The 24033-nt window shown below is 42.3% G+C and overlaps 1 protein-coding gene across 1 annotated transcript in view; it reads left to right on the plus strand.

Annotated features, from left to right (window-relative positions):
* Nucleotides 1-24033, plus strand: part of iqgap1 (IQ motif containing GTPase activating protein 1) — a 74287-nt gene that overhangs the window by 39528 nt on the left and 10726 nt on the right. The window contains exons 14-24 of the mRNA XM_065012171.1: nucleotides 8983-9107; nucleotides 9790-9953; nucleotides 16520-16610; nucleotides 18046-18213; nucleotides 18678-18820; nucleotides 19584-19754; nucleotides 21570-21653; nucleotides 21939-22010; nucleotides 23028-23097; nucleotides 23265-23629; nucleotides 23834-23997. Of these exons, the coding sequence (XP_064868243.1) occupies nucleotides 8983-9107; nucleotides 9790-9953; nucleotides 16520-16610; nucleotides 18046-18213; nucleotides 18678-18820; nucleotides 19584-19754; nucleotides 21570-21653; nucleotides 21939-22010; nucleotides 23028-23097; nucleotides 23265-23629; nucleotides 23834-23997 (1617 nt within the window). The remainder of the gene's footprint in view (nucleotides 1-8982; nucleotides 9108-9789; nucleotides 9954-16519; nucleotides 16611-18045; nucleotides 18214-18677; nucleotides 18821-19583; nucleotides 19755-21569; nucleotides 21654-21938; nucleotides 22011-23027; nucleotides 23098-23264; nucleotides 23630-23833; nucleotides 23998-24033) is intronic.

Consider the following 24033-nt stretch of genomic DNA (forward strand, 5'->3'; position numbering starts at 1 on the left):
GGTTAGTCTGTAACTGAGGTTTTTTGTCTGTTCAGTTGACTGGTTAGTCTGTAACTATGAGGTTTGTTGTCTGTTCAGTTGACTGGTTAGTCTGTAACTATGAGGTTTGATCTGTTCAGTTGACTGGTTAGTCTGTAACTGAGGTTTGATGTTGTCTGTTCAGTTGACTGGTTAGTCTGTAACTGAGGTTTGATATTGTCTGTTCAGTTGACTGGTTAGTCTGTAACTATGAGGTTTGATATTGTCTGTTCAGTTGACTGGTTAGTCTGTAACTGAGGTTTAATGTTGTCTGTTCAGTTGACTGGTTAGTCTGTAACTATGAGGTTTAATGTTGTCTGTTCAGTTGACTGGTTAGTCTGTAACTATGAGGTTTGATGTTGTCTGTTCAGTTGACTGGTTAGTCTGTAACTATGAGGTTTGATATTGTCTGTTCAGTTGACTGGTTAGTCTGTAACTATGAGGTTTGATATTGTCTGTTCAGTTGACTGGTTAGTCTGTAACTATGAGGTTTAATATTGTCTGTTCAGTTGACTGGTTAGTCTGTAACTATGAGGTTTGTCTGTTCAGTTGACTGGTTAGTCTGTAACTATGAGGTTTGTCTGTTCAGTTGACTGGTTAGTCTGTAACTATGAGGTTTGTCTGTTCAGTGTCTGTTCAGTTGACTGGTTAGTCTGTAACTATGAGGTTTGATGTTGTCTGTTCAGTTGACTGGTTAGTCTGTAACTGAGGTTTAATGTTGTCTGTTCAGTTGACTGGTTAGACTGTAACTATGAGGTTTGATATTGTCTGTTCAGTTGACTGGTTAGTCTGTAACTGAGGTTTAATGTTGTCTGTTCAGTTGACTGGTTAGACTGTAACTATGAGGTTTGTCTGTTCAGTTGACTGGTTAGTCTGTAACTATGAGGTTTGATATTGTCTGTTCAGTTGACTGGTTAGTCTGTAACTGAGGTTTGATATTGTCTGTTCAGTTGACTGGTTAGTCTGTAACTATGAGGTTTGATATTGTCTGTTCAGTTGACTGGTTAGTCTGTAACTGAGGTTTGATATTGTCTGTTCAGTTGACTGGTTAGTCTGTAACTGAGGTTTGATATTGTCTGTTCAGTTGACTGGTTAGTCTGTAACTGAGGTTTGATGTTGTCTGTTCAGTTGACTGGTTAGTCTGTAACTGAGGTTTAATGTTGTCTGTTCAGTTGACTGGTTAGTCTGTAACTATGAGGTTTGTCTGTTCAGTTGACTGGTTAGTCTGTAACTATGAGGTTTGTCTGTTCAGTTGACTGGTTAGTCTGTAACTATGAGGTTTGTCTGTTCAGTTGACTGGTTAGTCTGTAACTGAGGTTTAATGTTGTCTGTTCAGTTGACTGGTTAGTCTGTAACTATGAGGTTTGATATTGTCTGTTCAGTTGACTGGTTAGTCTGTAACTATGAGGTTTGATATTGTCTGTTCAGTTGACTGGTTAGTCTGTAACTGAGGTTTAATGTTGTCTGTTCAGTTGACTGGTTAGTCTGTAACTATGAGGTTTAATGTTGTCTGTTCAGTTGACTGGTTAGTCTGTAACTATGAGGCTTGATGTTGTCTGTTCAGTTGACTGGTTAGACTGTAACTATGAGGTTTGATATTGTCTGTTCAGTTGACTGGTTAGTCTGTAACTGAGGTTTAATGTTGTCTGTTCAGTTGACTGGTTAGTCTGTAACTATGAGGTTTGTCTGTTCAGTTGACTGGTTAGTCTGTAACTATGAGGTTTGTCTGTTCAGTTGACTGGTTAGTCTGTAACTATGAGGTTTGTCTGTTCAGTTGACTGGTTAGTCTGTAACTATGAGGTTTGTCTGTTCAGTTGACTGGTTAGTCTGTAACTATGAGGTTTGATGTTGTCTGTTCAGTTGACTGGTAAGTCTGTAACTGAGGTTTGATATTGTCTGTTCAGTTGACTGGTTAGTCTGTAACTGAGGTTTGATATTGTCTGTTCAGTTGACTGGTTAGTCTGTAACTGAGGTTTGATATTGTCTGTTCAGTTGACTGGTTAGTCTGTAACTATGAGGTTTGATGTTGTCTGTTCAGTTGACTGGTTAGTCTGTAACTGAGGTTTGATATTGTCTGTTCAGTTGACTGGTTAGTCTGTAACTATGAGGTTTGATATTGTCTGTTCAGTTGACTGGTTAGTCTGTAACTGAGGTTTAATGTTGTCTGTTCAGTTGACTGGTTAGTCTGTAACTATGAGGTTTAATGTTGTCTGTTCAGTTGACTGGTTAGTCTGTAACTATGAGGTTTGTTGTTGACTGGTTAGTCTGTAACTGAGGTTTGATATTGTCTGTTCAGTTGACTGGTTAGTCTGTAACTGAGGTTTAATGTTGTCTGTTCAGTTGACTGGTTAGACTGTAACTATGAGGTTTGTCTGTTCAGTTGACTGGTTAGTCTGTAACTATGAGGTTTGATATTGTCTGTTCAGTTGACTGGTTAGTCTGTAACTGAGGTTTGATATTGTCTGTTCAGTTGACTGGTTAGTCTGTAACTATGAGGTTTGATATTGTCTGTTCAGTTGACTGGTTAGTCTGTAACTGAGGTTTGATATTGTCTGTTCAGTTGACTGGTTAGTCTGTAACTGAGGTTTGATATTGTCTGTTCAGTTGACTGGTTAGTCTGTAACTGAGGTTTGATGTTGTCTGTTCAGTTGACTGGTTAGTCTGTAACTGAGGTTTAATGTTGTCTGTTCAGTTGACTGGTTAGTCTGTAACTATGAGGTTTGTCTGTTCAGTTGACTGGTTAGTCTGTAACTATGAGGTTTGATGTTGTCTGTTCAGTTGACTGGTTAGTCTGTAACTGAGGTTTAATGTTGTCTGTTCAGTTGACTGGTTAGTCTGTAACTATGAGGTTTGATATTGTCTGTTCAGTTGACTGGTTAGTCTGTAACTATGAGGTTTGATATTGTCTGTTCAGTTGACTGGTTAGTCTGTAACTGAGGTTTAATGTTGTCTGTTCAGTTGACTGGTTAGTCTGTAACTATGAGGTTTAATGTTGTCTGTTCAGTTGACTGGTTAGTCTGTAACTATGAGGCTTGATGTTGTCTGTTCAGTTGACTGGTTAGACTGTAACTATGAGGTTTGATATTGTCTGTTCAGTTGACTGGTTAGTCTGTAACTGAGGTTTAATGTTGTCTGTTCAGTTGACTGGTTAGTCTGTAACTATGAGGTTTGTCTGTTCAGTTGACTGGTTAGTCTGTAACTATGAGGTTTGTCTGTTCAGTTGACTGGTTAGTCTGTAACTATGAGGTTTGTCTGTTCAGTTGACTGGTTAGTCTGTAACTATGAGGTTTGTCTGTTCAGTTGACTGGTTAGTCTGTAACTGAGGTTTAATGTTGTCTGTTCAGTTGACTGGTTAGTCTGTAACTATGAGGTTTGATATTGTCTGTTCAGTTGACTGGTTAGTCTGTAACTGAGGTTTGATATTGTCTGTTCAGTTGACTGGTTAGTCTGTAACTATGAGGTTTGTCTGTTCAGTTGACTGGTTAGTCTGTAACTATGAGGTTTGTCTGTTCAGTTGACTGGTTAGTCTGTAACTATGAGGTTTGATGTTGTCTGTTCAGTTGACTGGTTAGTCTGTAACTATGAGGTTTGTCTGTTCAGTTGACTGGTTAGTCTGTAACTATGAGGTTTGTCTGTTCAGTTGACTGGTTAGTCTGTAACTATGAGGTTTGATGTTGTCTGTTCAGTTGACTGGTTAGTCTGTAACTATGAGGCTTGATGTTGTCTGTTCAGTTGACTGGTTAGTCTGTAACTATGAGGTTTGATATTGTCTGTTCAGTTGACTGGTTAGTCTGTAACTGAGGTTTAATGTTGTCTGTTCAGTTGACTGGTTAGTCTGTAACTATGAGGTTTGATATTGTCTGTTCAGTTGACTGGTTAGTCTGTAACTATGAGGTTTGATATTGTCTGTTCAGTTGACTGGTTAGTCTGTAACTGAGGTTTAATGTTGTCTGTTCAGTTGACTGGTTAGTCTGTAACTATGAGGTTTAATGTTGTCTGTTCAGTTGACTGGTTAGTCTGTAACTATGAGGTTTAATGTTGTCTGTTCAGTTGACTGGTTAGTCTGTAACTATGAGGCTTGATGTTGTCTGTTCAGTTGACTGGTTAGACTGTAACTATGAGGTTTGATATTGTCTGTTCAGTTGACTGGTTAGTCTGTAACTGAGGTTTAATGTTGTCTGTTCAGTTGACTGGTTAGTCTGTAACTATGAGGTTTAATGTTGTCTGTTCAGTTGACTGGTTAGTCTGTAACTATGAGGTTTAATGTTGTCTGTTCAGTTGACTGGTTAGTCTGTAACTATGAGGTTTGTCTGTTCAGTTGACTGGTTAGTCTGTAACTATGAGGTTTGTCTGTTCAGTTGACTGGTTAGTCTGTAACTATGAGGTTTGATGTTGTCTGTTCAGTTGACTGGTTAGTCTGTAACTGAGGTTTAATGTTGTCTGTTCAGTTGACTGGTTAGTCTGTAACTATGAGGTTTGATGTTGTCTGTTCAGTTGACTGGTTAGTCTGTAACTGAGGTTTAATGTTGTCTGTTCAGTTGACTGGTTAGTCTGTAACTATGAGGTTTAATGTTGTCTGTTCAGTTGACTGGTTAGTCTGTAACTATGAGGCTTGATGTTGTCTGTTCAGTTGACTGGTTAGTCTGTAACTATGAGGTTTGATATTGTCTGTTCAGTTGACTGGTTAGTCTGTAACTATGAGGTTTAATGTTGTCTGTTCAGTTGACTGGTTAGTCTGTAACTATGAGGTTTGATATTGTCTGTTCAGTTGACTGGTTAGTCTGTAACTATGAGGTTTGTTGTTGACTGGTTAGTCTGTAACTATGAGGTTTGATATTGTCTGTTCAGTTGACTGGTTAGTCTGTAACTATGAGGTTTGATATTGTCTGTTCAGTTGACTGGTTAGTCTGTAACTATGAGGTTTAATGTTGTCTGTTCAGTTGACTGGTTAGTCTGTAACTATGAGGCTTGATATTGTCTGTTCAGTTGACTGGTTAGTCTGTAACTATGAGGTTTAATGTTGTCTGTTCAGTTGACTGGTTAGTCTGTAACTATGAGGTTTGATATCTGTTCAGTTGACTGGTTAGACTGTAACTATGAGGTTTGATATTGTCTGTTCAGTTGACTGGTTAGTCTGTAACTGAGGTTTAATGTTGTCTGTTCAGTTGACTGGTTAGTCTGTAACTGAGGTTTGATATTGTCTGTTCAGTTGACTGGTTAGTCTGTAACTGAGGTTTAATGTTGTCTGTTCAGTTGACTGGTTAGTCTGTAACTATGAGGTTTAATGTTGTCTGTTCAGTTGACTGGTTAGTCTGTAACTATGAGGTTTGTTGTTGACTGGTTAGTCTGTAACTGAGGTTTGATATTGTCTGTTCAGTTGACTGGTTAGTCTGTAACTATGAGGCTTGATATTGTCTGTTCAGTTGACTGGTTAGTCTGTAACTGAGGTTTGATATTGTCTGTTCAGTTGACTGGTTAGACTGTAACTATGAGGTTTGATATTGTCTGTTCAGTTGACTGGTTAGTCTGTAACTGAGGTTTAATGTTGTCTGTTCAGTTGACTGGTTAGACTGTAACTATGAGGTTTGATATTGTCTGTTCAGTTGACTGGTTAGTCTGTAACTGAGGTTTGATATTGTCTGTTCAGTTGACTGGTTAGTCTGTAACTGAGGTTTGATATTGTCTGTTCAGTTGACTGGTTAGTCTGTAACTGAGGTTTGATATTGTCTGTTCAGTTGACTGGTTAGTCTGTAACTGAGGTTTGATATTGTCTGTTCAGTTGACTGGTTAGTCTGTAACTGAGGTTTGATATTGTCTGTTCAGTTGACTGGTTAGTCTGTAACTATGAGGTTTGATATTGTCTGTTCAGTTGACTGGTTAGTCTGTAACTGAGGTTTAATGTTGTCTGTTCAGTTGACTGGTTAGTCTGTAACTATGAGGTTTAATGTTGTCTGTTCAGTTGACTGGTTAGTCTGTAACTATGAGGTTTGTTGTTGACTGGTTAGTCTGTAACTGAGGTTTGATATTGTCTGTTCAGTTGACTGGTTAGTCTGTAACTATGAGGCTTGATATTGTCTGTTCAGTTGACTGGTTAGTCTGTAACTGAGGTTTAATGTTGTCTGTTCAGTTGACTGGTTAGACTGTAACTATGAGGTTTGTCTGTTCAGTTGACTGGTTAGTCTGTAACTATGAGGTTTGATATTGTCTGTTCAGTTGACTGGTTAGTCTGTAACTGAGGTTTGATATTGTCTGTTCAGTTGACTGGTTAGTCTGTAACTATGAGGTTTGATATTGTCTGTTCAGTTGACTGGTTAGTCTGTAACTGAGGTTTAATGTTGTCTGTTCAGTTGACTGGTTAGTCTGTAACTGAGGTTTGATGTTGTCTGTTCAGTTGACTGGTTAGTCTGTAACTGAGGTTTAATGTTGTCTGTTCAGTTGACTGGTTAGTCTGTAACTATGAGGTTTGTTGTCTGTTCAGTTGACTGGTTAGTTGACTGGTTCAGTCTGTAACTGTAACATGAGGTTTGATGTTGTCTGTTCAGTTGACTGGTTAGTCTGTAACTGAGGTTTGATGTTGTCTGTTCAGTTGACTGGTTAGTCTGTAACTGAGGTTTGATATTGTCTGTTCAGTTGACTGGTTAGTCTGTAACTATGAGGTTTGATATTGTCTGTTCAGTTGACTGGTTAGTCTGTAACTATGAGGTTTGATATTGTCTGTTCAGTTGACTGGTTAGTCTGTAACTATGAGGTTTAATCTGTTGTCTGTTCAGTTGACTGGTTAGTCTGTAACTATGAGGTTTAATGTTGTCTGTTCAGTTGACTGGTTAGTCTGTAACTATGAGGTTTGATGTTGTCTGTTCAGTTGACTGGTTAGTCTGTAACTATGAGGTTTGATATTGTCTGTTCAGTTGACTGGTTAGTCTGTAACTATGAGGTTTGATATTGTCTGTTCAGTTGACTGGTTAGTCTGTAACTGAGGTTTGATATTGTCTGTTCAGTTGACTGGTTAGTCTGTAACTGAGGTTTGATATTGTCTGTTCAGTTGACTGGTTAGTCTGTAACTATGAGGTTTGATATTGTCTGTTCAGTTGACTGGTTAGTCTGTAACTGAGGTTTGATATTGTCTGTTCAGTTGACTGAACTGAGGTTTGAGTTGTCTGTTCAGTTGACTGGTTAGTCTGTAACTGAGGTTTAATGTTGTCTGTTCAGTTGACTGGTTAGTCTGTAACTATGAGGTTTGTTGTTCAGTTGACTGGTTAGTCTGTAACTATGAGGTTTGATCTGTTCAGTTGACTGGTTAGTCTGTAACTATGAGGTTTGATGTTGTCTGTTCAGTTGACTGGTTAGTCTGTAACTATGAGGTTTGATATTGTCTGTTCAGTTGACTGGTTAGTCTGTAACTATGAGGTTTGTTGTTGACTGGTTAGTCTGTAACTATGAGGTTTGATATTGTCTGTTCAGTTGACTGGTTAGTCTGTAACTATGAGGTTTGATATTGTCTGTTCAGTTGACTGGTTAGTCTGTAACTATGAGGTTTAATGTTGTCTGTTCAGTTGACTGGTTAGTCTGTAACTATGAGGCTTGATATTGTCTGTTCAGTTGACTGGTTAGTCTGTAACTATGAGGTTTAATGTTGTCTGTTCAGTTGACTGGTTAGACTGTAACTATGAGGTTTGATATTGTCTGTTCAGTTGACTGGTTAGTCTGTAACTGAGGTTTAATGTTGTCTGTTCAGTTGACTGGTTAGTCTGTAACTATGAGGTTTGATGTTGTCTGTTCAGTTGACTGGTTAGTCTGTAACTATGAGGTTTGATGTTGTCTGTTCAGTTGACTGGTTAGTCTGTAACTATGAGGTTTGATATTGTCTGTTCAGTTGACTGGTTAGTCTGTAACTATGAGGTTTAATGTTGTCTGTTCAGTTGACTGGTTAGTCTGTAACTATGAGGTTTGATATTGTCTGTTCAGTTGACTGGTTAGTCTGTAACTATGAGGTTTGTCTGTTCAGTTGACTGGTTAGTCTGTAACTATGAGGTTTGATGTTGTCTGTTCAGTTGACTGGTTAGTCTGTAACTATGAGGTTTAATGTTGTCTGTTCAGTTGACTGGTTAGTCTGTAACTATGAGGTTTGATGTTGTCTGTTCAGTTGACTGGTTAGTCTGTAACTGTTCAGTTGAGGTTTAATGTTGTCTGTTCAGTTGACTGGTTAGTCTGTAACTATGAGGTTTGATATTGTCTGTTCAGTTGACTGGTTAGTCTGTAACTATGAGGTTTGATATTGTCTGTTCAGTTGACTGGTTAGTCTGTAACTATGAGGTTTGATATTGTCTGTTCAGTTGACTGGTTAGTCTGTAACTATGAGGTTTGTTGTTGACTGGTTAGTCTGTAACTATGAGGTTTGATATTGTCTGTTCAGTTGACTGGTTAGTCTGTAACTATGAGGTTTGATATTGTCTGTTCAGTTGACTGGTTAGTCTGTAACTATGAGGTTTAATGTTGTCTGTTCAGTTGACTGGTTAGTCTGTAACTATGAGGTTTGATATTGTCTGTTCAGTTGACTGGTTAGTCTAACTATGAGGTTTGATGTTGACTGGTTAGTCTGTAACTATGAGGTTTAATGTTGTCTGTTCAGTTGACTGGTTAGTCTGTAACTATGAGGTTTGATATTGTCTGTTCAGTTGACTGGTTAGTCTGTAACTATGAGGTTTGATATTGTCTGTTCAGTTGACTGGTTAGTCTAACTATGAGGTTTGATATTGTCTGTTCAGTTGACTGGTTAGTCTGTAACTATGAGGTTTAATGTTGTCTGTTCAGTTGACTGGTTAGTCTGTAACTATGGGGTTTGATATTGTCTGTTCAGTTGACTGGTTAGTCTAACTATGAGGTTAATTAGAAGAAATGAGATGGTAACAATAATTCCCATTCATTTAGGATCAGCACTCATTAACCCTGGTGTTGGTGTCTCAGGTATATGGATGAATTGATGCGGCTGAAGGCAGTGGCCAGGGAGGAAGGCAGTGACTATCTGACCTGGAACGACATCCAGGCCTGTGTTGACCAGGTCAACTTGACCATACAGGAGGAGCACGAACGTGAGTGGACCACACACTTGCAGGAACACACATGCACATACTTGCCAGAATGCATGTACACACACACACACACACACACACACACACACAGCAGAACTCTACTTCCAAGACTTGTAACCATAAAATAGGTCTAAAAGAGGAGACCACTGATAATGAGTCACTCCACCTCATTTATTTGGCTTTTCAAGATCACTTGACCTCAGTATTCCTCAACATGTTTGAAAGTCTGAGACATTCCCAAAGGAGATGAGCTCTCATGTACTTCTCTATCTTTATAATGTCCTCTAGTGTGACATTGGCAGTGCCGTGAAAGCACTCAACGGTGATGCCCATGCTAAACAGGCTTTGGGCCAAGTGCACCCTCTATGCAACTCTATGGACATTCCTCATCAGTCTGAATTCTGAGTTGAAAAAGAACATAACGGTGATTTCATAGAAACAGTGGTGTCATAAAATAGATCTCTTCCACTAAGATGGACAATGCTAACATGGGTTTTAAAGTGTCTAACATACCAGATTTTCTCTTCTACCTTCCCATATCTGTCTCAGGCTAATCCTTATGTTTGTCACTTGTGATGTATTATATGCCCTTGTGCTCATAAATGCTTCAAAGGATTTGTCCTTTGCTAACAATAAAGATGTGTTATCTTAATCAACCCTTTGTTGTGTGTGTGGTGTGTAGGTATTGTGGCCATCGGTCAGATCAACGAAGCGCTGGATGGGGGAGACCCACAGAACACCCTAGAAGCCCTCCTGCACTCTGCAGCCAAGCTAACAGACGTAGACCCCTCTGTCGCCCAGCACTACTACGACAAACTGCTTGAGGCCCGCAGGGAGAAGGCACATGTAAGGACCAATTGATGCGTGTACACACACACACACACACACACACACAAAATGGGTGTGTTTTGGCACAGAGCTGCTTGACTGGGTGGGTTTTGGCACTGAGCTGCTTGACTCATGTCACACCTTAAACACACTTTACGTAGCACACAAACGCATATTACACACCCTCTCCTTTCTGCTTTACTGGGACAGTGTCTTTCTCACCTCATTGTAATGAACTGGACCAGTCACCTGGGTTTCAGGCATTACTGACTGTGGGGGTCTGTCTGGTTTCAGACTCCTCCTAGTTTCAGAGCATTACTGACTGATGGGAGTCTCCTTCTGTGCTTGTCTCTGGTTTCAGAGCATTACTGACTGATGGGAGTCTCTGGTTTCAGAGCATTACTGACTGATGGGGGTCTGTCTGGTTTCAGAGCATTACTGACTGATGGGGGTCTGTCTGGTTTCAGAGCATTACTGACTGATGGGGGTCTGTCTAGTTTCAGAGCATTACTGACTGATGGGAGTCTGTCTGGTTTCAGAGCATTACTGACTGATGGGAGTCTGTCTGGTTTCAGAGCATTACTGACTGATGGGAGTCTGTCTGGTTTCAGAGCATTACTGACTGATGGGAGTCTGTCTGGTTTCAGAGCATTACTGACTGATGGGAGTCTGTCTGGTTTCAGAGCAGTACTGACTGATGGGAGTTTGTCTGGTTTCAGAGCAGTACTGACTGATGGGAGTTTGAGCATCTGTGTTGGATGCCCTTGAATCACACTAGCATAGAGCTAGCCCTGCAGATGTTTTCATTTGATAGGCTTTTTTGACCTAAAATGACAGAAAATTGAAAAAGTTTGATGCAAAAACACACTTGACCCAACTATTTACATGTAATATGCAAAGTAGAAGCAGATAATATGGTACTGTAGATATTTAACACTTTTGTTTACAGTTGAGTAGAGCAGCAGTTTCTCGTCAAAGCGTTTGTTTGCTTGGTGATGGATAGGTCCCGAGGTCGGCAGGGGTGTGTTGGAGTGCACAATACTACGTCGGGATTATACAAACACCCGAGGCACTGTATGCAAATATAGCTCCTCTACAGTTAGTTCACAGGGGTTTTTTCAGTAGGTTGAGTGTGTCTCTAAGACAGACCTTCAAATATAGTGCCTAACCTTTGTTCCAACCTACGCTTAATAAGTATGGTGTATAACAATTGGCAACATTAGTGTCAGAAGTGGGATGAGGCTACCTTAAGGACTACAGGCTCTGTACTATAAGTAAACATTTAACTTTCTTTTAATATACACATCTGCTAAACAACCAGAATATAATTGTAGTCATGCGTAAATATAATCGTTAGTCTGTGTACAAATATTATTTTTGAGTGGTGTTTTCTTGGCTGATGTCCTGAGGGACAGTGGACTGACTCCATGTGATTCAGCCCCATCATCCCCACATGACTCCCACTAACCCCCTCAGTGATGTCATGGTGTGATCATGCTTTCTGCTGGTCCTGCTTACCCCTCCCACTCACTTCCTGTCTGTCTCGCACCCCCATCTTTTCTTTCATTTTCATTCTCTCTCTTTTTGACTCTCCTTCCTTCTGTCTTTTCTCTCTTTATCATTTGAATTGAATTCAAGGGCTTTATTGGCATGGGAAACATTAATATTGCCAAAGCAAGTGAACTCTCTCTTTCCCTCCTTCTCTTTCATCTCGCTCCCTCTTTCTTTCTCCTTTCAACTTAACAACAAAAGGACTGACTAAAATAGTTTATGTACAGCAGTCAAACTGTACAGCCCAATTCAAAGCCAAATGGGCTGACCGAGACTGTCAGTCTTGTTACTGGGAAGTAGATTAGTGTAGATACAAGCCATAAACTCATTAGACCTGACACACACACACACACACACACACACACACACACACACGGCCTCTGACTAACTTAACTGTGTTATCTTGCCTGGGTGGGGTGATGAGTGTCATTGTTCTGGTATGTGCACATCTATGTAATGGTCCCATATGATGTCACCGCTCTGGTCCCACATTTGGTTGTGTTTGCTGGTGAAACAGAAACCAGACTGTAGAAGATGCAGGTGGGGGTCAAAAGGGTAAGGGCCATGGTTTACCACAGACAAAAGTGCCGATGTGAACTGCTGTGGGGAAGACTGTAGATGGAGAACCACACAGAGAAGTCACATATTAGGAAATTCTGAAATAATTATTGGGCCAAAGCTTTAGTTTCGCTCAGTGAGCTGCACTTTCCACAGAAGCTGGCTTGTCCAAGTTTTTAACCAGAATGACTCATCATTGCTAAAACTTAAGGCCAGAAGCATTAAATAGAAAGTGTCCAGTGTGTGTATTTCTCACAGTTTTTCCTGTTAGAAGTTGGCCTCCGCCCTTGTACTCTCACAGCCAGTGTGCGGGAGAATGTTTTAATTGTCAACAATGGGCCGTTCACATCTCAAGCGTTCCCGTCGTGGCAATGTGACGTTTGTTTGCCAAGACCTTTTTCCAAATCACGCTTTTAGGGAAAGAAGGAAGGAAGGAGAGCGAGGGAGGAGGGGAGTGGTAAAGAAAGCAAGCCATTTCCCTGGTGATCTTTTTCACAGGCATAGGAAATAACAAGGCAGGACTACTCTGTCTGCTTCCTTAAAAGGGCACGAAGCTGAGCACTACATCAGAAGGGGACTTTTCACAGTAGACCCATTTAGTTGGTTTCACCTGGGCCCTCTGGGGCTCTCGTGGCCCCTCCATGGGTCTGATAGCTGAGGATTCTCCTTTGTGGTGGGTTTGTTTTGGACAAGACCGACAGCCATTCACTGAGTGTACAAAACATTACGGACACCTGCTCTTTCCATGAGACTGACCAGATGAATCCAGGTGAAAGCTGTGATCCCTTATTGATGTCACTTGTTAAATCCACTTCAATCCGTGTAGATGAAGGGGAGGAGCCGGGATAAAGAAGGATTTTTGAGCCTTGAGACAATTCAGACATGAATTGTTTATCTGTGCCATTCAGAGGGTGATTGGACAAGACAAAATATTTAAGTCCCTTTTGAACGGGGTATGGTAGTTGGTGCTAGGTGCACCGGTTTGTGTCAAGAACTGCAACACTGCTGGGTTTTCACTCAACAGTTTCCTATGTGTATCAACAAGGGTCCGACACCTAATGGACATCCAGGCAACTTCACACAACTGTGAGAAGCACTGGAGTCAACATGGGCCAGCATCCCCATGGAACACTTGAGTCCCTGCCTTTGTGAATTAAGGCTGTTCTGTGGGCAAAAGGAGGGGGGTGCAACTCAATATTAGGAAGATGTTCCTAATGTTTGGTAAACTCTGTGTGTACACACACCACACACACGTAGGGGACAAATATCTTCATCGTCTCCAAAGGATCAAATCCATGGCTGAAAGTCCTGCTCTAGGAGGGACTCTACTACGCTGCGTTCAGATTTGGATGACTCAGTCAGACACGCGGCACAGACACAGGAAGTTGTTAGAAACAAGAGGTTCCGGCTGGATTTCAAAGGCCTGATGCTGCTCATGTGCTCCACAGCTGCAGGTGGAGGGGGTTGATGGGACATGGGGATAGTAGCAGATGGGAAGGAATGGGAGCTGTTGAAGGAGAACGAACACAGGGGTATATTCATTATGGTGGAACTTTCAGATCATATCTGGCTGTATCTGTTCTATTCTTTTCTGTAACATCACGCCCTCCTGAACAGGCCCCAAGTTAATACATAGAATCTGATTTCAGATCCTAGACCTACTGTAGATCTATACTTTTGTGCAATGATTCACTAATGAATTCTTTAGCCTTTTGGTGGACCATAGAGCAATTTGTTTGAGATATAGTTTTGTATACACATCTAGGTTTCTAGTGTGTGACTAGGCCCCTGTTAGAGCACGCCGCAGCAAAATGTTTGTATCAGAAAAAGAATAGGAGTTTCTTATTGGACAAGTTCAGATAGTGTGTCCCTGTTTCACTCCACGTCGTGCCTTCTGAACACGGCCCAGATTTCTTTCTCAGACGCTGATGTTTCATCAGGGATTGTTCATGTGATGCCAGACATCCATGTACAGCCGGTGATATATATTTCTGTGCCAGTCTTGTGGTCTGAGGGTTCAGCTTGACGGCCAAAGTAAACACGGTGGGGGGAAAAGTCTCTGTACGAGTCCAGCTTCATCGCTCACATCATCATTAAAGCATGTACGGCTCTGTGTGTGTGTGTGTCCATGGGGTGCATGTGCACTCGCTGTGTTGTGATGTTTGTATGTTATGTTTACGTTCACAGGCTGTGTTGTGGTGTTTGTATGTTATGTATACGTTCACAGGCTGTGTTGTGGTGTTTGTATGTTATGTATACGTTCACAGGCTGTGTTGTGATGTTTTTATGTTATGTATACGTTCACAGGCTGTGTTGTGATGTTTGTATGTTATGTATACGTTCACAGGCTGTGTTGTGGTTGTATGTTATGTTTACGTTCACAGGCTGTGTTGTGGTGTTTGTATGTTATGTATACGTGCACAAGCTGTGTTGTGATGTTTGTATGTTATGTATACGTGCACAAGCTGTGTTGTGATGTTTGTATGTTATGTTTACGTTCACAAGCTGTGTTGTGATGTTTGTATGTTATGTTTACGTTCACAGGCTGTGTTGTGGTGTTTGTATGTTATGTATACGTTCACAAGCTGTGTTTGTATGTTATGTATACGTTCACAGGCTGTGTTATGTTATGTATACGTTCACAAGCTGTGTTATGTTATGTTTACGTTCACAGGCTGTGTTGTGATGTTTTTATGTTATGTATACGTTCACAAGCTGTGTTATGTTATGTATACGTTCACAAGCTGTGTTGTTTGTATGTTATGTATACGTTCACAGGCTGTGTTATGTTATGTATACGTTCACAAGCTGTGTTATGTTATGTATATGTTCACAGGCTGTGTTATGTTATGTATACGTTCACAGGCTGTTTTATGTTATGTATACGTTCACAAGCTGTGTTATGTTATGTATATGTTCACAGGCTGTGTTATGTTATGTATACGTTCACAGGCTGTTTTATGTTATGTATATGTTCACAGGCTGTGTTGTGATGTTTTTATGTTATGTATACGTTCACAGGCTGTGTTGTGACCACTGATGATACCAGTCAACATCCTGGAATAGAGGACTTCTCTGTAGGAAGACTTTATATAAGGACATGTAGGGACTAGACTGCATTACTGAGGCAATGAAGGGAGGGTTCACTGGCTAAGAACACCACCCTATCGGCTTTCACTTCCTCTATTCGGATCATGGTTCATAAGGGCACACAGTGAAAAACATTTTAAAATCTATTGTAACAAATTGAGCATTTCAGTCCCTCCCTGTTTTAGTCTGTTTTCTTCTGTTTGGTGCCTAATGAACACAACCCAGCAGTTGTGTGTTTGTCAGGAGTCCTAGTTAATAAGATGTGTCCTTCTACTCCCATCCCCTCTCTGGCACCACACCCTTTCTGTATCGCTTACCTGCCCCCAGCTGCAAGGCTGATTTCCAAACCAATATGAATTAGCACTAACCCCTTAATTACTGTCAATAAAGCTATCCTGCCACTGACGGATTGAGAGCCAGTGTTCCCCTTAGGTAGAGCTCTAGGATCTGCTTCCCCACCCCAATCCTAACCTTAACCATTTGTGGGGGAAATACAAAACTGACCCTGTATCAGCATCTAGGGGCAACTTCACCCTGAATGTTGCTAGTGCAGCCACTACCTGCCTACCTGGCTTGCACAAGGAACCACACCTACCTAGAGTTTTGGTATCGGTCTCCCCCAGCCCCCCTCCCCTGAAACAATGCAGGTAGGTGGGGGAGGGGCAGGTAGGTGGGGGAGGCACAAAGAGGGCCTGTCCTGTTGGCCTATTAGCAGCTAGCCCCGCTCCCAAAGGAAACCAGCTAGTAGAGAGAGAGAGAGAGAGAGAGTTAGCTAGCTGTCTGTGCTACTGCGTACTTAAAACAGAGACGTGACAAAGTGTTTCGAACTGTCATGTCAAGGTTTCAGTTAGCTAATATGCTCATCCAATTGACTTGTCATGATGGTCAAGCGTGTACACAGGGAGGGAATGCTGTTGCAGGAATGTGGACTGATATGAGGTATTTCATACTTCTGCAACTTAGATATCAGACTAAAGATGTAGATTCTCACTGCCTGCTGTAGGCCTTTACACTAAGCAGGTGTTTAGTGCTATCAGATGTTTGGTTTATAACATCAGCCATTATTGACTTCTGTTCTCCATCTCCTGAGATTGAATTGGATTTCTGTTGAAATAAGTGGAATGACCAATGTCCTGGATTTTCATATGGAATTCTGTTGTAAATTGTGTGGGCATGACACCCTGTACTAGTCTATAGAGTTCCCTTTCCTGTGGTCTCATGCCAGTGTGGTTGGATGCCATTTAGACCCAAGTCCTCTCATTCAGCAGGAGGAGATCGCCCTCCAGTGGTAATTCAGTAGAATGGCAGTAAATATGCTGCAGACCCGGTGCTGGGTGTGTGTGCTGTTTTGGGGTTACTGACCACCTCACTGTGTGTTCTTCCAGGAGACCGAGGACCCCTCTGCTGTGCTCTGGTTGGATGAGATCCAGAACGCCGTACTGATGTCCAATAAGGATACCCAGGAGGCCTTGCAGTGTAAGAATAGTACACACCCTATCTGTCCCACAAGCACCTCAGGGTTCCAAGCAGACCTGGGTTCACATATAGTATCTGTTTTATTTCAAATACATTTGATTGACTGCCTGAAGTGTCATATGGGCAAGCTTAGCACATTTGGGACTATTCCATTTTTCCAGCGTGTCAGAAGGGCAAGCTTAGCACATTTGGGACTATTCCATTTTTCCAACGTTTCAGAAGGGCAAGCTTAGCACATTTGGGACTATTCCATTTTTCCAGCGTGTCAGAAGGGCAAGCTTAGCACATTTGGGACTATTCCATTTTTCCAGCGTGTCAGAAGGGCAAGCTTAGCACATTTGGGACTATTCCATTTTTCCAGCGTGTCAGAAGGGCAAGCTTAGCACATATTCCATTTTTCCAGCGGAGAAGGGCAATTCCATTTGGGACTTTCCATTTTTCCAGCGTGTCAGAAGGGCAAGCTTAGCACATTTGGGACTATTCCATTTTTCCAGCGTGTCAGAAGGGCAAGCTTTGGGAGCACAAGCTTTTGGGACTATTCCATTTTTCCAGCGTGTCAGAAGGGCAAGCTTAGCACATTTGGGACTATTCCATTTTTCCAGCGTGTCAGAAGGGCAAGCTTAGCACATTTGGGACTATTCCATTTTTCCAGCGTGTCAGAAGGGCAAGCTTAGCACATTTGGGACTATTCCATTTTTCCAGCGTGTCAGAAGGGCAAGCTTAGCACATTTGGGACTACTCCATTTTTCCAGCGTGTCAGAAGGGCAAGCTTAGCACATTTGGGACTATTCCATTTTTCCAGCGTGTCAGAAGGGCAAGCTTAGCACATTTGGGACTATTCCATTTTTCCAGCGTGTCAGAAGGGCAAGCTTAGCACATTTGGGACTATTCCATTTTTCCAGCGTGTCAGAAGGGCAAGCTTAGCACATTTGGGACTATTCCATTTTTCCAGCGTGTCAGAAGGGCAAGCTTAGCACATTTGGGACTATTCCATTTTTCCAGCGTGTCAGAAGGGCAAGCTTAGCACATTTGGGACTATTCCATTTTTCCAGCGTGTCAGAAGGGCAAGCTTAGCACATTTGGGACTATTCCATTTTTCCAGCGTGTCAGAAGGGCAAGCTTAGCACATTTGGGACTATTCCATTTTTCCAGCGTGTCAGAAGGGCAAGCTTAGCACATTTGGGACTATTCCATTTTTCCAGCGTGTCAGAAGGGCAAGCTTAGCACATTTGGGACTATTCCATTTTTCCAGCGTGTCAGAAGGGCAAGCTTAGCACATTTGGGACTATTCCATTTTTCCAGCGTGTCAGAAGGGCAAGCTTAGCACATTTGGGACTATTCCATTTTTCCAGCGTGTCAGGCAAGTAGAGCATGATGAAAAACCAAGTAAAAAACCTTGATAAATAAATGACTCGTCTCCCTGTTTCCTCGTCAGTCTCCCAGGCCATCCAGGCCATCAACAGAGCGGTGGACAGTGGCGAGGCGCCTAAGACCCTGGCTGCGCTGCGCTCCCCTGGGGCCGGCCTCTACGGAGTCACCCCTGAGTGTGTCCAGAACTACCAGGACGACCTGGCCAAGATCAAACAGGACAAGACCCAGGATGGTGAGGAGGATGGTCATGGCTGCATCCCAAATGGCACCCTTTTCCCTACATAGTGCACTATTGACCAGACCCCTATGGAGGGGGATATACTGTATATGCCCTATATAGGGCATTGGGTGCCATTGGGCCACAGTCACACACTGTGGCCAGTTTTCTTTCATTACTTTTATTGTTTTGTGTTCATTACCTGCAATTAGTTTCTTCTACAATGGAGTTAGTGCAGGAACATGTAGGTTCCATTAGTAGATGTGACTAAATGGCATCAGCCAGAGTTAATGTTCATAGTCAAAAGATGTTTCTTACCCAGGAACTGCAGATATAAAGGATCACTTGCTTTAGTACAACAGACAAGGTCTACATGGTTCCTTGACTGACAGATGGATGGAGCCAGATATATCAACATGTACAGTCTGTAAATAACTTGGTGAGAAATATGTCCATAACGCTGTGTGTTCATGCTCCAGGTGACAACGGCAGTGACTGGATGAAGCACTGGGTGAAGGGAGGACACAACTACTACTACAACCTGAACACAGGAGAGGGCTCCTGGACTGAACCTGCACACTTCCTCCAGAACAACACCCAGCTCAACAAGGAGGACATCCAGGTAGGCTAAGATGGATACTGGAAGCCCTGGGGTGAAGTTTCCCCTGTGTACAGAGCTAGGATCAGTTCCTCCTGCCCAAATCATAACGTCAACCATTAGTGGGGAAAATGTAAGCCTGGCCGTGTCTAGGGGCAGTTTCACCCTACACCATACAGAGCTTTGCCTCTTCCTCTCTGGCTGTATTCATTGAGGTGAAACATTCAGAACCTTGCAGATAGAATTGTAATGAATAGAACGTGCATGATTCCCTCTTACATGAGACTCCTCTGTTCTACAAAATGCATTTCTATGTGGACGATCTATAACGCTGCACCCAGCTGAACAGACCGCAGTACTGTGGTGTTGTAGTGATGTAGCTTTGTGTCTCAATTCTAATGCTAAACTCCACCGTAGCTAAGTGGACAACCTCCAGTCTTACATTGTTTATGCTCATGCAGGCGAATGTATAGTTGAGATCATTATGTGCAACTCAGACCTTAATATAAATCATTCAATAATATCAATAGTAGACTTGCCAAAAAAATAGTTAAGTGCGTGGATCCCAAGTCTGAATACTGTCATGGTCCATACAGACTACTTTCTTGGTTATTTGTACGATTAGGTGAATTTGCCATTTGAGATGCTCCTTTATCATTCTCACTTAACTCCCATCTCTTTTGCTAAAAACACACACACCTTCCACTGCCACCCCTAAAGCTGTGTTGATAGTATGTCATTATGTAAGTGGGTCTGTGTGTGACTGGCTCTCTGTGTTGTCAATCAGGCTGTGGTTTCCGGGGTGACCACCACCTACAACCGGGAGCAGTTGTGGCTGGCCAATGAGAGCCTGATTGCCAAGCTGCAGGCCGGATGCCGCGGCTACCTGGTGAGGAAAGGCCTGAAGGAGAGAAAAGACTTCCTGAAATCTCAGGACCCAGCCATTACCACCATACAGGTCAGAGGTCAAACTATTCCCTTCCTTTGGACATGGAGTGAATCTCAGTATTTCCTTGATTCCTCACATCCTTTCTCCTCATCTCCTTCTCAAAGTCCATTGGAGCAGAAGACTTGAGATTCCTCCCCTCAGATCTTCTCCTCCAATGTGCTTTGAGAAGGAGGCGAGGAGAGGGGGCGCGAGCAATCAAGGAAATACAATTGAGATTCACCCATAGTCATTACACATTTCACAGTACACACTTTGAAAATGTATATATTTTAAATGTGACCTTTATTTAACTATGCAAGTGAGTTGAGAACAAATTCTTATTTACAATGATGGCCTAAACCCGGCCGACGCTGGGCCAATTGTGTGCCGGCCTATGGGACTCCTAATTATATATGCCTATGGGACTCCTAATTGTATATGCCTATGGGACTCCTAATTGTATATGCCTATGGGACTCCTAATTATATATGCCTATGGGACTCCTAATTGTATATGCCTATGGGACTCCTAATTGTATATGCCTATGGGACTCCAGGGGCGGCAGGTTGAGCTTGGACTAGTAACCGAAAAGTTGCTGGATGGAATCCCCGAGCTTGTCGTGGTAATTTCCTGTATTACTAAGTGAAAGGAGAGTTTACAAACCACACACAAGTCAGAGTTATACTTTAAACTTAATCTTTTAGTAATATGAGCTTCACCATAGCCCTTTGACTCTCAGATCAATTCAGTAACAATAAATTAATTCTGAGTGTCAACATAATGGCAACAGATCTTTTATAGCAAAGATCCACCCCTCTCAACTCACAATGACGAACCACAGGTCTTAGGAAAACTGCATAAAGGAAGACTTTTACTTGAGAGAGGAGTATCCCATAGCCAGACAGCATTAGCTATAAATTATCGTTCAGTTTGCTCTCTTAGACAAGGTTCTACTTCTCGTTCTTGATATTACCAAAACATTACCTCATCCAATGGCATATCAATTGTCAATTCTAGATTCTCCCATCTCAAATACAATCCCTTCAGGACAACTCACGGAGAGGAGTGAGCCTCTAGGTCATATACCATGAAAGACTAGTTGGGACATCAGAGGGGACATACAGTGGTTCCAGACACTGTCATACTCCTCCCCCCCCAAATGGGAAAAGTAGGGAGTGACTGGCACACAGACATTGTGGAGCCAAGAGATAATTGTTCCCCCTCAATCATCCCTCACATGGTTTAAAAGATCTGTTCACATATGAAGACAAGCCTGACCTCTCCCCTCTCTGGGGGCCAAGTAACTTTCCCACATAAGCATATTTCTGAAAGTTGATAAAACATCTTATTTATCAATGTTCCCTAACTAATTCTGATTCTGCTGCGACAAGCTGACGAGGTTCAAATCTGTAGTTCTGCCTCTGAACAAGGCAGTTAACCCACTGTTCCTAGAGCGTCATTGTAAATAAGAATTAGTTCTCAACTGACTTGCCTAGTTAAATAAAATCATGTCTGGATGTGATAGAACATACACAACCCCAGTGCTACACAGCCAGTCTCATCATTCCCTTAGCCCTAAGCCTTCAACAGTATCTACCCAGTTCTGCAAACACTGAAGGCTTTGGGCCAAGTGGGAACTGCTGACATTTTAAAGAAAACATTGTACCACTTTATTGCCATGTTTAACTTTAAGGGACAGTTTCTCAGACTGGTCTAAGAGCACTTTCAATGGTGATTCTCCATTGAGCATGATTTTTAGTCTAGGACTCAGACTGTCTGTGAATTTGGCCCTACAAATGCTCTTGTGCTTAACACTGGTCCTGTGTATTTGTCTGTATCTTACAGGCTCATTTTAGAGGCTACAAGCAGAGGAAGGTCTACATAAAGAGGAAAGAGTACCTGAATGACCACAGTGAGGATGCTGTAAAGGTAAGGTCTCCACCTACTGTACGTGTAGTCATCTTTATAATAAAACAACAATACATGACCTTGATTGGTGGGTCCTGTTCATTGGGGCATGCAACGTTCTAAACGTTTTGCAAAATAAACATATACTTATTGGACAAGGCCAGGTTGTCCCTCCGTTTCAGTCCATTCTTTTCTTTTGGGCCTTAATGAACATGAGTCTGTGTTGCTGCTTTTCCTTTAAGTCTGAGGTTTTTGGTGAATTTCAAATCTTTTTTTAGTATTGACTTAGTTGAGTTATTGTTTTAGATCCAGTCGATGGTGAGGATGCACCAAGCTCGCAAGAAGTACAGAGACCGCCTGAAGCACTTCAAGGACCATGTGAGTTGATGTATTTAGTTAACCCTTATTTTACAAGATACACAAGTCATTTAAATGTATTAGTAGCGGGTAGTTTGAATCCCAGATTGAACAATGTTAACCATTTGATATATTAGGGGTATTCAACTGTTACCTTACGAGATCTGGAGCCTGCTGATTTTCTGTTCTACCTGATAATTAATTCCTGGTGTCCCAGGTCTAAATCAGTCCCTGATTAAAGGGGAACAATGAAAAAATGCAGTGGAACTGGCTTCCAGGTCCAGAGTTGAGTTTGAGGGTGAATTACTATAAAACAAAAAAAAGGTATTTCTAGAAAATGAGTGAATCTTTGACGAAAGACAAGTAGCTAGAAGGTCCAGTAGCTTGTAGAGTCTGGTTCCTGTAAAGGTTTCCTGCTCTCAGGGAATGTTGCCTTGTTACTATGCTACTACTTGACTCTAGCCCAGGTAACAGCGACGCATGGTGTCAATTTTGTGAAAAGCGCTACATAAATGTGATTGCTTGAGGTGAGTTGTAGTTATATGGTGTGCCCAGGGCTGTCTGTTCTCTAGTCTTCTGTATTCACTGTATGACGTCACATCTAACTCTTTATATCCTCGCCTGACACTTCCACTGACATTTACTCTCTCTGCGTCCCAATGGCACCCTATTCCCTAAATAGTGCACTTCTTTCAAATAGTGCACTACTTTTGACCAAAGCCCTATGGGCCCTGGTCATAGTAGTGGACTATATAGGAAATTGGGTGCCATGTGGGACACACTCGTCCCACATTTAAATGTTATTTCAGCTTAATGAGACTACTAGGCTAGATGGCTCACTTAACTCTGTACCCTGACTAACTACAGATTACCAACGTAATCTTTCTCTTTATAAAAGTGCTGCTTCCCAAATGGCACCCTGTTCCCTATATAGTGCACTACTTTTGACCAGAGCTCTATTAAGGGAATGGGGTGCCATTTGGGACACAGTCATGTTCTTGATCAGTGAAGTGACTGCGGTTTGCTCTGCTGTGGCAGATCAATGATGTGGTGAAGATCCAGGCGTTCATCAGAGCCAACAAAGCCAGAGACGACTACAAGACACTCAGTGAGTATGATGATGATGATGAGAACCCTCACCCACCACTGGCTGTCTCTTTTCACCATCTTCTCTCCGTACTGAGTCTCGTCTCCCAGCTGTTCTTTCTGCCATATACGACTCCATCCTGACTGAATCCCTCTCTCTCACTGTCTCTCACTGTCTCTCTCACACAGTCAACGCTGACGATCCTCCCATGGCGGTGGTGCGCAAGTTCGTCCACCTCCTGGACCACAGCGACCAGGACTTTCAGGAAGAGCTGGACTTGATGAGGCTCCGGGAGGAGGTGGTCACCAACATCCGCTCCAACCAGCAGCTGGAGAATGACCTGAACCTGATGGACATCAAGATCGGCCTGCTGGTCAAGAACAAGATCACCCTGCAGGAGGTGGTGTCCCACAGCAACAAGCTGACCAAGAAGAACAAGGGCGAGCTGTCCAACCTGATGATGATGAACAAACAGAGAGGAGGCCTGAAGGCTCTGAGCAAGGAGAAGAGGCTCAAGCTGGAGGCCTATCAGTATCTTTTCTACCTGCTGCAGGTACTGAAGATGCTGTGTGTCAACGCATATATGTATCGATCTCCTCAAACAGTTAGCAAAGCTGTACTGCGAAGGGAATCACACTCGCAAACAGTTGAGAAACATAAAATACTGTAGGTGACAGTAAGCGAGAGACTAGAAACGGAACAGGAAAACATCCAATCTAACCATAGTTAACGTGTTTCCTTTCTGTCCTCCCTGCAGACCAACCCCACCTACCTGGCCAAGCTGATCTTCCAGATGCCCCAGAATAAGTCCACTAAGTTCATGGACTCTGTGATCTTCACCCTGTATAACTACGCCTCCAACCAGAGAGAGGAGTACCTGCTGCTCAAACTCTTCAAGACTGCCCTGCAGGAGGAGATCAAGTAAGGAGCTAATACTTGAAACAATAGGATTCATCA

This window comes from Oncorhynchus nerka, linkage group LG27 (genome assembly GCF_034236695.1).
Source record: "Oncorhynchus nerka isolate Pitt River linkage group LG27, Oner_Uvic_2.0, whole genome shotgun sequence".
In the NCBI taxonomy this organism is placed as follows: Eukaryota; Metazoa; Chordata; class Actinopteri; order Salmoniformes; family Salmonidae; genus Oncorhynchus; species Oncorhynchus nerka.